Source organism: Vipera ursinii (assembly GCF_947247035.1).
Source record: "Vipera ursinii genome assembly, chromosome: 1".
NCBI classification, from domain to species: Eukaryota; Metazoa; Chordata; class Lepidosauria; order Squamata; family Viperidae; genus Vipera; species Vipera ursinii.
The window spans coordinates 317,883,317-317,899,674 of record NC_139512.1 but is presented as its reverse complement, the minus strand read 5'-3'; the positions used below and the strand labels follow the sequence as shown (position 1 = coordinate 317,899,674).

The 16,358-nt window shown below is 42.1% G+C and overlaps 2 protein-coding genes across 3 annotated transcripts in view; one reads left to right on the top strand and one right to left on the bottom strand.

The window, feature by feature from the left end:
* Positions 1 to 8,047, bottom strand: part of CUL7 (cullin 7) — a 41,877-nt gene extending 33,830 nt beyond the window's left edge. For both annotated transcript variants that reach the window (XM_083373476.1, XM_083373475.1), the window contains exons 1-5: positions 7,814 to 8,047; positions 6,901 to 7,506; positions 5,021 to 5,175; positions 3,929 to 4,432; positions 3,448 to 3,583 (exon numbers count right to left, since the gene is read on the bottom strand). In XM_083373476.1, the coding sequence (XP_083229602.1) occupies positions 3,448 to 3,583; positions 3,929 to 4,432; positions 5,021 to 5,175; positions 6,901 to 7,506; positions 7,814 to 7,988 (1,576 nt within the window). In that variant the 5' untranslated portion in view covers positions 7,989 to 8,047. The remainder of the gene's footprint in view (positions 1 to 3,447; positions 3,584 to 3,928; positions 4,433 to 5,020; positions 5,176 to 6,900; positions 7,507 to 7,813) is intronic.
* LOC310646835 (phosphofurin acidic cluster sorting protein 2-like) overlaps positions 1 to 16,358 on the top strand; it is a 290,543-nt gene that overhangs the window by 186,894 nt on the left and 87,291 nt on the right. The gene's annotated exons all lie outside the window — the stretch shown is intronic.

The following is a 16,358-nucleotide window of genomic DNA, read 5'->3' as shown; positions in this document are numbered from 1 at the left end:
GGAAATAAACAAAAATGGCTATATGGTTTCTTGAGACACTCAAATGGTGCCATCAAAACAGAAATCTCATAATAGGACTTTCTGCTACATGTTAATAGGCAACTTAATTCTATAGCTATTGCAACTTAAATTCATACATGCCTACTTAAAAGTAATCTTCATTATACTCAATCTGATTTATTCCTACATATGTATATGTAGATATTTCTACATAGGTATGTAGGCATTCCTACATATTATCCTATTATTGTACAATTAAAGTAGCAGCTAAGAAAATAATGAAAAATGAGAAACCAACATAAATAATTAGTAAATATATTCATATTTTAATAATCAATTACATAAATGAATTCAGCTGGGCATACCTCATCCATATCCTGATTACAAAAACATACAAATAGTAAATATATCAAATATATACATCCTAAACAGATTAAAAAGTAAATATACATGTTATGTACTGGGTTCATTGCTTAATGACTAAGATGAGGCGAGTGGGTTCAGAAAAGATCATTGTTTATTGCTTGCAGGATCTGAACTGAGGAACAGGGCTGCGAATGCAGCAATTTATACCCTGGCCTCTAGGCAGCGGCCAATAGGTTTAAAGCAACCTATTGCCGCCCTAGAGGCAGCCAATGGCGGCGCTGGAGACGGGTTGTCTGAGGAGCTGGGAGCCGTTAGCCAGCTTCCCTGCTCAAGCAACCTCCCAGCAATTACCCACGTGGTGTTCCCTTAACAAAACAAGCCCAATACATTACAATATAGAAAAACAATACATTGTTAAATAAGTTGAGACTGAACTTTACCAATATAAGGTAATCTCATTGAAGTTAATAACTAAGTCTAAACTACTCCCCAAAGTTAATAATATTGTGCTGTTAAGTTTCTCATCAATATTAAATTAACTTTACTGTGTTAGCTCAAACAAAGAAAATACATTTTCTCATCTCAGCAGGGAATGGAGGCTGGGAAGATCATCTATTTCCTCACAGCTTCAGGTAAAAGTGTGGCATTCTTGGGGGAAAAGGGAAAACCAGAAAGAAAGGAATTTTTTTTTTCTTTTTTTGCTTCAGAAAGCCTGATGTTTTGGGATGAAACAGATAAATACTCTAGCCTAAATGTCTAGCTTTAGAATTTTAATTTATGACATAGTTATTGGTGCTATGTTAAGACACATTGTTTTTAATCTTTATATATAACATAGAAAATTCTGTTTAAAAGCTTCTGTTTTGCTGTTATTCATTTATTTTAAATTTGGTCTGTTTCCCAAGGAAAGGCTGAAATCTCATTATGCACCTCCAAGAAAGATGCCCAGATATCTGTGATAGGAAAATTGTTCCATTTTTAACAACTACTTTTTACTTGCCCAAATGCAGAATGTTAAAGCCTTATTTTTCTCACACAGGTGTGTGAATGCCAGGCAAAATTTCCCCTGAAAAATCGGAGGAAGCAATAGAAAGAAGCTGCTGTGCCAAAACAGAAAGTGGGGCCAGGAAAGGACAATCTAGCACATCAGTCTAAATAATTTGAGTTAGCAGTATTGCATTCATACTACAGGTAGACCTTCCTTAACGACCAGTCACTTAGCAACCATTCAAAATTACAACAAAGCTGACTCCATCTTGAAGTTATGGCTGCTGCAGGATTTCTGCAATTATTTGCTCTTATGACTGATCACAGGAATGCTGCAGTGGACCCCCACCTCTCTTCCTCCCATCCTGCCTCACTGGGTAGGCCTTGGTCCTGTACCCCACACTCCCATCACCCATCACACACTTACCTTTTGAAGATCTCAGGACCCTACAATGGGGAAGGAGGGAAGGCTACTTGTCCCTGGATCATGCAGTTGCCTCCCAGAAGCAGATGCCATTCCATGCAGTTGCGCTGAAATGGTGGTTGCTTCCAGGAGGCCACTCTGTGGCCCAGGATGTACTGCCCCTTTTTGCTTCGTTTACATGGTCTGCATAGTGCTAAAGAAAGCTCCAGAGTTCCAGAGATCTTCAAATAATAAGTGCATGATGGGTGATGGAGGTGGTGGAGGGTCCAGGCCATGCAGGGTCCCAGTGGTGTGAAAAAAGCCTGGGGGACTTGAGGGGGGGAAAAGCAGGTCCAAGGGCTGTGGGGACCCCGAGGGACAGAAAAGAGACCATAGGATGTGGGGGGAGGGGCTTAGGGAGCCCAGGACATGTGGGCCTAGGCCTGTACTAGATCTTGCAGAGCCTTTCCCCATCCCTAAAGAACCCTAAAGAACAATCTGCACATATGTTTAATGATTGCATCAGGGAGAGCAAGGGTGGGGGGTTGTTAAGCAAGGGTCTCGCTTAACAGCTGTCACACAACCCTAATAGGTTAAGTCCTAGATCAATGACCACCTGTATAGATTGCTTGGACTTAAATACCTAAGTCTCTTCAGAGTTGAAAACAGCATTGAATCTAAGTTTTAAGTAATTTGAATTAAATCCTCCCTGATTTAATTATATTATTATTGTTGTTGTTGTTGTTGTTAATATTATTGAACAACTACTCTAGGCAGCTATAGAATGATACTATAGATTCCAGGGTTGTTTTCCGTAACATTTTAGTACATCTGCCCAGAAATCAAAACTATATGAACTGCTTCGTCTTTACTTCCTCTTTTACTGGTTCTGGTGTTGAGGGATATATAAACTGCATCAATTGTAAACTGTATCTAAGTGCCACATGCAATCAGGGAGGAAAGAACCTACAGTTTAGGCACAATTTGAAAGCTAATTATATCCCTTAATCATATGCCCTAATAAGCAGGCATATACATAGAATGAAGGCTACTGCTAAGCTTGTAAGCCGCCCTGAGTCTTCGGAGAAGGGCGGGATATAAATGGAATTAAAATAAAATAAAATAAATATCACATCACAAGCAGCATCTCTCCATATCTGATTCTTCTATCAGATATCTGAACGCCATCCAGTTACAACAGTTCTGAATGCCTTGAGATTTGTGAGAGGAGGTTTGCTGAAGGGTCAAGACTGACTGTGACCAAATTTTAGCTTCTTCCTCACCTTCAATATATTGACTTGTGAACTTCACCTGCTCAGAAATAGGCAAAAGAAGTACAGGGACCTAGGAAGCTGATCTAATTCATACTGTTTACTTGAACTGGAAGAAGCTCTTCAGGACTTAAGATACAGAAAATTCTGCCCTATCATCTGTAACACGCTCCCTTTTTAATTTGCACATATATACTGCACTAATATGCAGAACACATATTCTATCATTAAACCATGATTCCTCCCAATAATGGGAGACTGACAATAAACATTATTTCAGCATTTTATCTGCTTGAACAGCAAAGTAAGCACTGAGAAAACTGAAATCGGTCTACAGGCTTGGCATAAACAACAAAACTGAAGCTCATAAGCAATTAGCAATTTAGTGAAAGGGTATCTAAGAGCCCAGCAGAATCTTACCTGTGTTTTGTCTCAGAAGCTCTCTAAGAGTTGATACCTTTTCCTGGGCTTTTTGCTCTGCATTTCTCGATGAACCAACAATCTCGATCATGTGCCAATGAACCCAGTATGTACGGCCCAGAGACTCCCAATAAACCTGGAAAATTATAGAGCTATAAAATGCCATGAATCTGGAAATTACCACATTGTTTTCAGGGTGCTTACAGATTGCTTTCTTTACGATCTGGTCTAGAATCATAAACTCCACAACACAAAAAAATTCTTTCCCTATAAACAAGGGCTAATATGACATAGTGCCTTACAAAACAATTATCAAACAAGCTACAAGCTTTCTTTGAATATAGATGCACTTCTTATGCCAATCTAGGAAACACAATAGTTTGAGAAACTCAATAGGATTCCTAAAAATCAATTTTTCGTATCACTTCTTCAATATCATTTCATCACTAGGATGTCCCTACCCTCCCACAGACTGTAGTACCTGCACAGGCGGTGTGCCATTATTGCTCTGAAGAAACTCGCCCTCATCTCCTGCACTGACATTCTCATAATTCTCCAGCATACGCACATGCATGCCACGCACCAACTTCTCTCGCAAATATTCCACGTAGTTCTCACGACTAGGAAAGGCTGAATGCAACTTGAAAGCGCTGAGTTCTTTCTGGGGCACCTCTGCAGCTGATGGGATGGTGACGCGGGGTGGAATTTGGGGTTGGAAGATTGACTGACATCGTTTCTTTTGTCTGAGTGAGCAAAGCTCTTGATTCTGATTCCATCCCATAACCTGGATTAACTCTGCAATGAAGTGGGCCATAGCCATGCTGAAGTCAAATTCACATTGCGTTCTCTTTTTTCTCTTTGAATCTGCACTGGAGGGCATGCAATGTTCCTGTTCATCTTCCCACTCTGTGATGTTGAGTTTGTCCATGAGAGAGGTAGCACACAGATAACGCTTTACTAGAGAAAACAGCAGTTTCCCTGGAATCTGAAACAAGAAGATCATGTCCATTGCCAATAATTCTGCTACTGCCTCAAAGCAGCATAGCTTACAGCTCACCCCATAAAAACTTTCACCTTTTAATATGTATCTGACATATTCTTCAGTTCTAGTAGCTTGCCAATCAAATGTCATCATGGCTTGTACAGTCTTTTTATCCCTCCATTTATTAATTTTACTCACTATAATTTAGGGAGGACATATAGGGGATAGGGTACTAGAAGGAGAACAGTTCAGGGTTTCCCTAACTGTAGCTATTTGACATCAACCAGATGCTAGCAGCAAAAGTAAGTGTCAGCCATTTATTTTCATCAGATACCAGTCATTATAGGTAATGACAAATGCAGGTGATAAAATTGTGTCATTTCTTTATGCAAAACTCATTTAGTTAACCACATTAAGCTTGCCAACTGAAAGGCAAGATAAGTACAGCTTCTATATTTATCACCAGCTGCTGAAGATTACATTCTCTTTACAACTGACTGGGAATTCTTTATAATTCAGGTTTTAAATTGAAAATGCCTCATCAGTAAAGAGGGCCACACTCCTTTGCCAAAACCTTTTGTCAATTAGTACCTGAGGAAGAGGAATCCCTTCAAAAGATATATAATGCTCTTCGGAGGATGTTGTTTCTGCAAACAGCTCAAGAAGGGTATAGCGACTATCAAAGTCCATTTGTTGTTCAATACCATCTTGCTGGCTCAGGGACAGGAGAACATAGGCTCTGCTTCCTAAAAACAAAAAAAAAACTTTATATGTTCTTTCCTTACTTGTTCTCCAACAGTCTTAAAAATCTAATCCCATAACAGGGTGGAAGCAACTTTTTTTAGCTCACAAAGAGCTATGAACAAAGCCTCATAGTATAAACAAATTTAAACAGAATGACCTGCAAGTTAGGACAGAATAACAAAATAATAAAGTTGGAAGGGACCTTGGAAGTCTTCTAGTCCAAGCCCCTGCTCAAGCAGGAGATCTCATACCATTTGAGACAAATGGTTATCCAATCTCTTCTTAAAAACCTCCAGTGTTGGAGCACCCACAACTTCTGAAGGCAAGTCATTCCATTGATGAATTGTTCTGTCAAAATTCTCCTTATTTCTACGGTAGCTTGGTTTTCTCTTTGATTAGTTTCCATCCATTGCTTCTTGTTCTGCCTTCAGGTGCTTTGTAGAATAACCCCATAGATATTGGAACATTGCTATCAAGCCACCCATAGCCCTTCCTTTTATTAATCTAGATATACCCAATTCCTGCAACCGTTCTGCATACTTTTTAGCCTCCAGCCCCCTAATCATCTTTATTCTTCTTCTCTGCACTCTTTCTAGAGTCTCAACGTCTTTTTTATATTATGAAAACCAAAACTGAATGCAATATTCCAAGTGTGATCTTACCAAGGCATTATAAAGTGATACTAACACTTCACAAGATCTTGATTCTGTCCCTCTGTTAATGCAGTCTAGGATTGTGTTGGCTTTTTTGGCAGCTGAAGCACACTGCTGGCTCACATTTAAGTGATTGTCCACTCAGACTCCAAGATCCCACTGATACCATTGGGATTATAAATCAGCACTTCAATAACTGGCATGTCTTTATCAGCATAGAGTTTTAGTAATTTTGTTTAAGCAATGGAGACACTTTTATTCACCCCTTCTATAGATTCAAGAAGCTGTCAGGGTCAATGCTGTTGATTCTTTGGGAAGATGCTTCTGATCAATTTGGCTGCACAGAGAGTTGGTAATCTCATACCCAAACTATTAGTGCTCAGTGTAGAGTTCTCATGCCCCAGTAGAACAGCAGCTCACCTTGTATAAAAAAATATTTACAGGGACATGAGAATTCTAAAAAGTCTCCCCCTCCTTATTTTCCTCAGGAGTCCAATCATTACAAGCACCAGTTTGGAATTTAGAAACCTGCCCAAACATAAAAATAATCTGCAACCATGGCATTCCATCAAAACAAAAGGGTACAATTTACTGAATGATTTTAAAAAGACTCCCCATTTATGAGAAAATTTATAACGTTTATCAACTTATACTTGTAATACATTTATAACAAGAGTGCTTTACTTGCTCTGAACCAGTTTTTTTAAATTAAAACTAGTTAACATTTGTAGAATGTTAATCTGAATTGACTACCAGCTTCATTTTATGAATACGTCATTAACTGAAAACTTTGATGTATGTTCATCACTATAAACTATAAATTAAATTTTAATAGACAAGAGTTACTCAAAACTTGCCCCAATGGCTTAATCACCACTCTGAAGCATTTATCAATATCTAATCAGTTAAGATTTCTAATTCTATTAAGGGTAGGATTGGAGGTCTATTCAAATCAGTACGATTAATGGGTTAGAACTAACTTTCTGTATACAGTATTTCTGTATATCTAAATACTTGTTAATACCTTAGGCAGGAATTTTATATTAGTTGTGGGCATCTCCCAAGATGTCATACCTGCATCATGACAAGCCAAAGCTCTCAGCATCTTCCCAGCACTACAACGGATATGCTTCTCCTCATTACACAGCATCTTCATCAGAAGAGTAAGGGCCCCAGTCTCCTTGAACATGGTCAACAATGAGCCAATGCTGGCATAGGCACTGAGTATATGGATGGTATTCAGTATGGATGACTGTGGAACAGGGGTGCTTGTTAGTTGCCAGGAAGCTCGCTGCACCAGGTTCCTGACGTCAGCTTTCATTTCTGCAAGAGAGGCTTCATCTAAAGTGTCTTCAGGAGGGAATAAATTAGATACATTCTGTTCCACCACTTGTTCCTTGGGCTTCCTCTTGCCTAGCAATGTTGGACAGTTGGCATATATATCCTCTGCCGACATCCACATCAAGATTGTCTGTTTTTTGCCTTCAGCTGAAGGGGCTTCAACACTGTTTTCTTTACCATTATCTAAGCAAAGTATGTTCCAGCGGATCAAGTACTCAGTACAGCCATTGTGACCACAGCGTTGCCGAATTAACTCCTCAGGACAGGCTTGATGTTTGGGTCCAAGATGCACCAGCACATCCCCATTTTGCCTTTTAATCCTCATGGCAGGGAATGTATCTGCTGGTGTGATAAAAGGCAGGTTATGTCATGAAGGAAAACCAAAAAGACTTTCAGTCTAAGAGCCCTGAGAATTAAAATGCAGGAACCCCTGCTTTGGGATAACTATAGATTGCTATAAGAAAACTTACCCAGCAAAGGGAAAGTTCATCAAGAAATTATTTCTATTGGAATTAAAGTACACTTTTCAATTAGGTCAATAGGCACAGCAACCTAGGGCCAATATTCTTTTTAATCATAAAGACTAAAATGTATAAATTTTACTTATTCGATGCTTTTCAGTAAATAACAGGCAAGATATACATACAATTTGAACAAACCAATGGTATAGTGTGGACTTCTGGTTTTGCATTGCGGTATGACAGATGCAGGAAGGCAGGGTTCTGCCTTCCGTGCCCGATTTCGCCCTGCTGGGCACCATGAAAAGGGCCTAAAGTCACCTCGAAGAGGCGATGAAGAAGGAGGGGTGCCTTGTAGATCATGGAGAGATGGCAGTCATTTCGTTTGATCCAAGGAAAGACCTCTAAACCGGCAGGGGAAAGACTAGCCACACCTCTATGGTTGGCCATTAGCTGCTGATAACCGAAGAACAAAAGTTTTGATTAGCACATCGTAAACAGCATGTTTGGAACTGGGTGAGAACACTGATCCTTTCTTTACTATTTTACAACTGAATTTCCTGGGAAAGGCTCCCAAGAAGCTAAAAACCTCCGGATGTGAACGGAAGCTGTGTTTTAATTTTTTTATGGGGGACAGAAATAACAATATTAAAGTGAAAGTTATACAAAGCTATAGTTTTAATAAATTTAAGGACTGAGATAATTGTTAAGATTTCCTCTTTGGGGAAAAAATCATTGAGATGAAATATAAGAAAAATAAGAAAACCCTTTGTTTTAAGAGTGGGAAATGGACTTTGTATGACATCTAGTGGTGGATTTGAGTATAGCACTATAACTAGCCCTTTGGCTGCTTGGTGACTTTCAACTGAAGAGAGAACAGCTGGCAATAAAGGAAAATACTTTGGCATATTTATCATCCTGACCTTCTTGGACTATAAATACCTATTGAGCTTGGACTTTTCATCTCAAGAGCTAGTGGAAGAGAAAGAAAAATCTGACTTTTGAATATGTTTGGCTGCGGGGAGGTTGAACATTTTGAACACTGGAAGCATTGTGGATTACAACCTTGCCTGACTGATAATTTTCAGGATACTTGAGACAAAGGATTACTATAAAATACTGCCATTAGGACTAGATTATAAAGGCTACATATAAAGACTAGAAAACTAGAGGAAACTTTATTCCACTCTTACTGAGATTGGTGACTCTAGAAGATTTCTAGGAATAATGCCTCAAGAAAAAACAAATACCTTTCAGAAGGAAATATTCTCCAGCTAATTCATCAAACAATTGTTGCACACAAAGAGGACATAAAAAGAAATCATAATGAGACTAAAAATAACCTAGATGATATAAATGACCAAATCTCCAAATTGAAGCTACAACTGGAAAGTTCCCAGATAACGACTACAAAGTATGAACAAACATACCAAAAACCAGAGGATTAAGCAGAAGAAATGGACCTAGAGATGGAAGAGATAGAAGAAAGGAAATATGAACTGCCATATACAAATAAAATACTGCAAGACCTACCTATAACAATGAAAATACAAATGACCCTGTAAAGTTTCACACTTAGCCTCACAATTGCCCCAGCATTACTCAGGAATTTAAAAGAGCCAAAAGAAACTCCTGAGCCGAGGTTTCAGCAAGCAACTTTTATTTTGATCAAAATAGAGTTGGGTGGCCACATCTCTCTTCGTGGCTGGTAGAGAGATGAAGGCAACAACCAGGAAAGATGTCTTCCATCTTTTATACCTTTCCAGAACAAAGAGATCTGGTCTTGGTACTAGGAACCAAAAGGTACAGAAAAATAATTCCTAGATGATGACTCATACACAACAACCCAGGCTCCACCATAACTCCTTTTCCCCCTCCCCTTACCATGCTCTTTTCATGTAAGCAATCACCTGTACCCAAAGCATGAAACATTTGTTTTTATATAACTAATTTCCCAATATAAAGCACCTACAAAGCTGCTTGCACATAAACAAAGATTACAAAGTATCACTACTAATATCAATATTACTAACATCAACCTTAAGCATAATAAAATCCCTTCAACCCCTTACTCCTTTCTCCAAAATACACTTGATGACAAGGAAGAAGATTCTAGAAAATGGAGCAGAATGGGCAAGGGAAATGTTTAGGAAATGTGGATGGGCAGAGTTCCTCCCCTCCCCCCCAAAAAATACTCTACCTAAATTGTCTTTCTCATGCCAAGCAGCTTTCACAAAAATAGAAATTTTGGGGGCAATGTAATTGCCTTGGCCTGGAAAGCTACTTGGGCAAAGAAAGAAAGCAAGAGTTAGATTTAAAAAACAGAGGATTTGATCCATCAGAGGGGGCTCTATCTGTTTAATATACCTGCTTGAATATACCGTAACTAAAAGAATGGATGACCCTTAGATATAACTAGATTTTTATAATGGAAGATATGATTTAGAATTAAAATAGCAATTTTTTTGTTCTTTTGATATGGAAAATTTGAAAATAAGAGGAGGGTTGGTATGAATAAAATTTTTTAGCTATATAAATGTAATATTGAAAAAATCATAAATGACAAATACTTTAAATATTGATGAGAAATCAAACTTTAATAAAAAACATGAAAAACAGGATATTGACTTATGAATTGATATTATTTGTATAACCTTAGTAGAATATGATGATGTCTATATCTAATTTTGTATACATCAATAGTACCAAGAATTGTAATTGTCTAATGAGGGGGAAATGGAAAAAATATGGGGAAGGAGGATCAAGGAAAAAATACTGAATTGTGCAGTACTGAATAGATTTATATTGAAGAAGTTAATGTTAAATATATAAACCCAGACATGTTGTTTATTAAGCTCTAAAGATTGTTATTTTTAAAATTTTAATAAATCTTATTTAAAAAATCAAGCCAATGGTATAGTGTGAATGGTAAAATTTAATAACTTTGATGAGATACAAGAGACATTCAACAAGCTAATAAACATATCATTTACTATTTACAAATACAAGAGTCTAAAAACTTCCTGTTCAGAACACATTTTTGACCATCTTCCTCCATTCTGCTATGGGTCCCCCACTCATCGCAGAGCATTCTGCAGTTGTTGCAAGGTGCTGTCCAACCTACTGGCAATCAAGATCCAGATATGGATGATATACAAGCCTGAAATAATATTACAGTAGTGCCACTTTTAAAGTTGTTTAAAACAGATGACATAAAAGGAGGCATAAAAATAAGGTAAAAGCTTGTTCTCTAACCAAAGAGAAGACTTTGGCAGAAAACAGCTTTCTTTACTCTAGATGAGATTCTTTTTTATAGTACAACATTTATTATAAAGAAATTGTGCATCTAAATACAAAAATAGCAGGCTAAAAGAATGGATATACATAACCAAAAAAGGGCACCTTCAATATTACTAACTGTAGCTCTGGTAGGTTTAAAGGACTGTATAAATTCTTTTATCTTTATAAAATCAGATCTGTAAAAATTATGAAGTGCAGTAAGATGAAAAATAGACACTGGATATTTTTTTCTAAGATCCAACAATGCTTATTTGATACTATTTATATACTCCCTATATATATATATATATATAAAATTTTAACCAGGACAGTGTCTGAATATTTATGAGCACTTCACATTATCTGACAGATAATGCAAAACACAGTTTGGTGCCTTTCCCAGTTTAGTTCTGTCCAGGCTTGTGGGACTTCTGCTTCCATCGTCCATACCGGGATATGTTACAGAGAACACCACAAAGTCTAGTCCCAAGACAGGTTCTAGGAAAGAAGCATGAAAATGTTTCCTGAGCGGTGGCCATATTTATCTGTGCAGCATTAACGTGTTTTTACTTTAAGCCAGCGTTTCCCAACCTTAGGAACTTGAAGATGCGTGGACTTCAACTCCCAGAATTCCCCAGCCAGCTATGCTGGCTGGGGAATTCTGGGAGTTGAAGTCCACGCATCTTCAAGTTCCTAAGGTTGGGAAACGCTGCTTTAGGCTAAAATAATGTTGCAGCTGCAGCTGCAGGCGGAGGAGGTGGTCGGATTGCCTGGTCTGATGGAAAGTGTGCATACGGTAGTTCCGAGTATCCAAGCGCCAGTTTTTCACACATGAGGTGTGAATATAAGGGGGAAGGGGGGGGGGAAGGACCGCTATTGCTCGCCCTGTTTCCTCTTGATTTATTCCACTGCCCCCTTTAATGACTTGTGGCCTTCAACTGAGAGCTCAGGAATTCTGGGAGTTGAAGTCCACAAGTCATAAAGGGGGCCATAGCTCCTCACCTCTGCTCGAGGCGCCAGCCGCCTCGCGCCCCAGGTGCTCGCAGAATTGCGCACCGGCTCGAGTCTACCGGCAACAGAGAAAGGCAAGTCCGGGAGGCGGAGCTTAGAGGCGCGTCCTGCCTTGGAATGAACAAGGGAAGCTTCGGGATTCTCTTCCACCGGAAACGGGAGGCATCCGTGCAGTAGCAGGGCCTGAAAGTCTCGAGCTTCAGCCTACCTTATACGCAGCTCTAAAGTACTGTAGTAGTAGAAACAGCAAATCATCGGCAAACCTGACTTAGCAACTTCCATTTATTTATCTTGCCCAGTAGCTGTCTCATCCGCTTGTTCTGCGCATGTTGCTTATTATTAAAATAGATACGGGTCCTCCGATAGGACATAATTATGCTGTAATCGCTTTTCAAAGGGGGCGCTTAAACCCAGGTTCTTGGAAAGAGACCAAAGGGAGCTTAGTGCCGAATTCTTCTTTAGGAACGAGCCACAAATACTTTCTGGGAGTGTAAAATCAGGTGTTTTTTTCCCCGTTATGCATCGTCCTTTATTTCTTTTTAAGGTTACTAATATGCGTTTGAGCAGGAACTCCTGCTAACTGATGTGCTAGTCAGTGTAATGATGTTAATTCACTTTTATCAAAGCACCAACAAGCAAGAGAAGAAACAATGAATGGAAACTAATCAAGGAGAGAAGCAACCTAGAATTAAGGAGAAATTTCCCAACGGTGAGAACAATTAACCAGTGAAATGCCTTGCTTCCAGACGTTTTGAGTGCCCATCACTGGAACCTTTTAAGAAGAGATTAGACAGCCACTTGTCTGAAATGGTATAGGTCAGGATCTCCTGCTTCAGCAGGGGGTTGGACTAGATAACCTCCAAGATCCCTTCCAACTCTGTTAATCTATGCTCTAAAATGGACAGTGTGCTCAGCACCCACCCCAACAGCAGGCAAGGTAACCACATTTTATTTTAGAAAAAGTGTTAGTAATTCTTTAATGGAGCTTTTAAAAACAAACTAAAGCATTAAAGCTGACAAATAGAAAATAACTTTGAATATATGAATCCTGAGAGGTAGTTGTGGCATCAAAGTTAATCCAATTTTTATCACATTAGGTTTTGTGAATCATAGTTCATTGTACCAGACACATGCCATGAGCATAGTCCTGAAAGGACTATACAGTTGCAAGAAAAAGTATGTGAACCCTTTGGGATTACGTGGAGTTTTGCATGAATTGGCCATAAAATGCGCTCTAAACGTCATGTAAGTCACAACAATAGAAAAACACAATCTGCTTAAAATAATACTACACAAACATTAGCTGTTGTCATGTTTTAATTGAACCTAAGATGGAAACATTCACAGTGCAGGGTGGAAAAAGTATGTGAACCTTTGGACTTAATAACTGGTTGACCCTCCTTTGGCAGCAATAACCTCAACCAAACGTTTCCTGTAGTTGCAGATCAGACCTGCACAACGATCTGGAGTAATTTTGGACCACTCCTCTTCACAAAACTGTTTCAGTGTAGCAATATTCTTGGGATGTCTGGTGTGAATCGCTCTCTTAAGGTCATGCCACAGCATTTCAATCGGGTTGAGGTCAGGACTCTGACTGGGCCACTCCAGAAGGCGTATTCTGTTCTGTTGAAGCCATTGTTTTGTTGAATTACTTGTATGCTTTGGGTCATTGTCTGTTGCATCACCCATCCTCTCCGGAGCTTCAGTTGGCGGACAGATGGTCGTACGTTTTCCTGCGAAATGTCCTGATAAACTCTGTAATTCATTTTCCCATCAATGACAACAATCCGTCCAGGCCCTGAGGCAGCAAAGCAGTCCCAAACCATGATGCTCCCTCCGCCATGTTTTACAGTGGGGATGAGGTTTTGATGTTGGTGTGCTGTGCCTTTTTTTCTCAACACATAGTGTTGTGTGTTTTTCCCAAACAACTCAATTTTGGTTTCATCTGTCCACAGTATATTTTGCCAGTAGTGCTGTGGAACATCCAGGTGCTCTTTTGCAAACTTCAAATGTGCTGCAATATGTTTTTTGGACAGCAATGGCTTCCTCCGTGGTGTCCTCCCATGTACTCCATTCTTGTTTAATGTTTTCCTTATTGTAGATGTGTGAACAAAAATGTTAGCATGTGCCAGAGATTTCTGTAGGTCTTCAGCTGACACTCTAGGATTCTTCTTTACCTCATTAAGCTTTATGCACTGTGCTCTTGCAGTCATTTTTACAGGACGACCACGCCTAGGGAGAGTAGCAACAGTGCTAAACTTTCTCTATTTGTAGACAGTCTGTCTTACTGTGGACACAAGAACATCAAGGCTTTGGAGATACTTTTGTAACCCTTTCCAGCTTCATGCAAGTCAACAATTCTTGATCATAGATCTTCTGAGAGCTCTTTTCTTCAAGGCATGATTCACATCAGACAGTGCTTCTTGAGACCAGTAAACCCAAAACAGGCATGTGTTTTTAAAGGCCAGGACAGCTGTCAGCAACACATCCAATATCATCACACTGATTGGAGTCAAGGTTGGCTCACTCCTGGCTCCAATTAGCTGTTGGAGAAGTCAGGCTAGGGCAGGGGTCGGCAACCGGAAAAAGGCAAAGAGCCACTCAGAACCGGTTCCGTCACAAACACAAAAAAGTGGGAGCCGCAAAATGTGCACGCGCGTGCATGCACGCACGCGCATGCGCAAAACAAGGCAAAACGTGCACCAGCCCTGCCCCCATCCACCTCCAGTATGGATGGCTCTGCCAAAAGAAAAGCAGCCGAAGCAAGCCTCCCATTGAGAGAATGGGGCAGCGGAGGCTTGCAAAAGGCGGATCCAGCCTCTGCCAGCAGACACGCTTGCAGCTTGCAGAATGGCGGATCGAGCCTCTGCTGGCGGCAGAGGCTTGCAGAGCGCGGATCCAGCCTCTGCCGCCGGCAGAGGCTGGATCCGCCGTTTTGCAAGCCACCGCCGCCCCATTCTCTCAATGGGAGACTTGCTTCGGCTGCTTTTCTTTTGGCAGAGCCATCCATACTGGAGGTGGATGGGGGTAGGGCTGGTCCCGTGACAGCCAGTCGGGCAAGCAACGCGAAGAGCGGCAGGGCTTTATTTTTGCACCGTGGAGCTCCCCCTCCCCCCAAACTCCCCCTCCCTCCCACTTCCCAGAGCTGAATACAGGGTATTAACCGGCGGCGGAGGCTTGCAGAACGGCAGATCGAGCCTCTGCCGGCGGAGTTTGGAGTTGGGTAAGGAAGCGCAAAATTCAGGAAGGAAAGCGGGGCGGCGGGCGAACGGGAGACCTGCCGACGTTTGGGGAGGTTTGGGGAGGTGCACGCCGGGGAAAAGGCTGGGAGAGGAGGGGGTCCGGGCTGGGGGGGAGGCAGAAGCGAGGGATCAGGACTCCTCCCGCTTGGCTGCTGCCGCCGCCGCCACCACTCCTACGGCCGCTCCTACGCTTCACTCCTACGGTGAAGCGGGCTGTCGGGAAAGACATTCAGGAGGGTCATCCTGGAGAGGAGAGGGAGCGGGAGAAGGAGGAGGAGGAGGTGATCGACTCGCCCGACCCAGTCCGGGCCGGCCAGCCCCGTAACATCCGAGCTTGCACCGCGGGCGGAGAGGCAGGAAGCCAAGAGGAAGAAGACCGCCAGGAAGCTGCCTCTGCAGCCGCCGCCTCCTCCTCCTCCTCCTCCGCCGCCGCCTCTGTCTCTGCCGCTGCTAGGAAGGCTGCCGGTGCTGCGGCCGCCTCTGCCACTGCCTCCTCCGCCACCAGGGCCCGACCGGAGGTGTCGCCGCTGGAGGAGGAGGAGGCGGCAATGTCTTTCCCGACAACCCGCTTCACCCCGCTTGGTTTTGCAACTTGAAAAAGGACGCCTCGCTTGGGGGAGGGAAGGAGGCAAAGGCTCCGGCCGGGCGGCACAGAAACGCTTCCTGAGCCGTGCCGGAGACCGCCGAGAAGGCTTGAAAGCTTGCTGGAATCCCATAGCCCTCTCCCGGGGAATCACCCCGAATCCGAGGCGGGGAGAGGGAAAACGCGGGAGCGGGGAAGGCGAGGCGGAGGGAAGGAAGGCAGGAAGGAGGGCAGGTGGGGGGGGGCAGGGCAGGTGAGAGAAGCAGAAAGCAACCAGCCGAGAGAGCAGGTGGCGGCGGCCGTAGGAGTGGTGGCGGCGGCGGCAGCAGCCAAGCGGGAGGAGTCCTGATCCCTCGCTTCTGCTTCCCCCCCAGCCCGGGAAGCCTCCTTCTCCCCCACCCCATCCCTCCCCCCCAGCCCGGACCCCCTCCTCTCCCAGCCTTTTCCCCGGCGTGCACCTCCCCAAACCTCCCCAAACGTCGGCAGGTCTCCCGTTCGCCCGCCGCCCCGCTTTCCTTCCTGAATTTTGCGCTTCCTTACCCAACTCCAAACTTTCTCTAGCGCCCCTGTGCTTTAGGAGGGGGAACCAAAGGCGGAGCCGTTTCTCTCTCTCCCCCC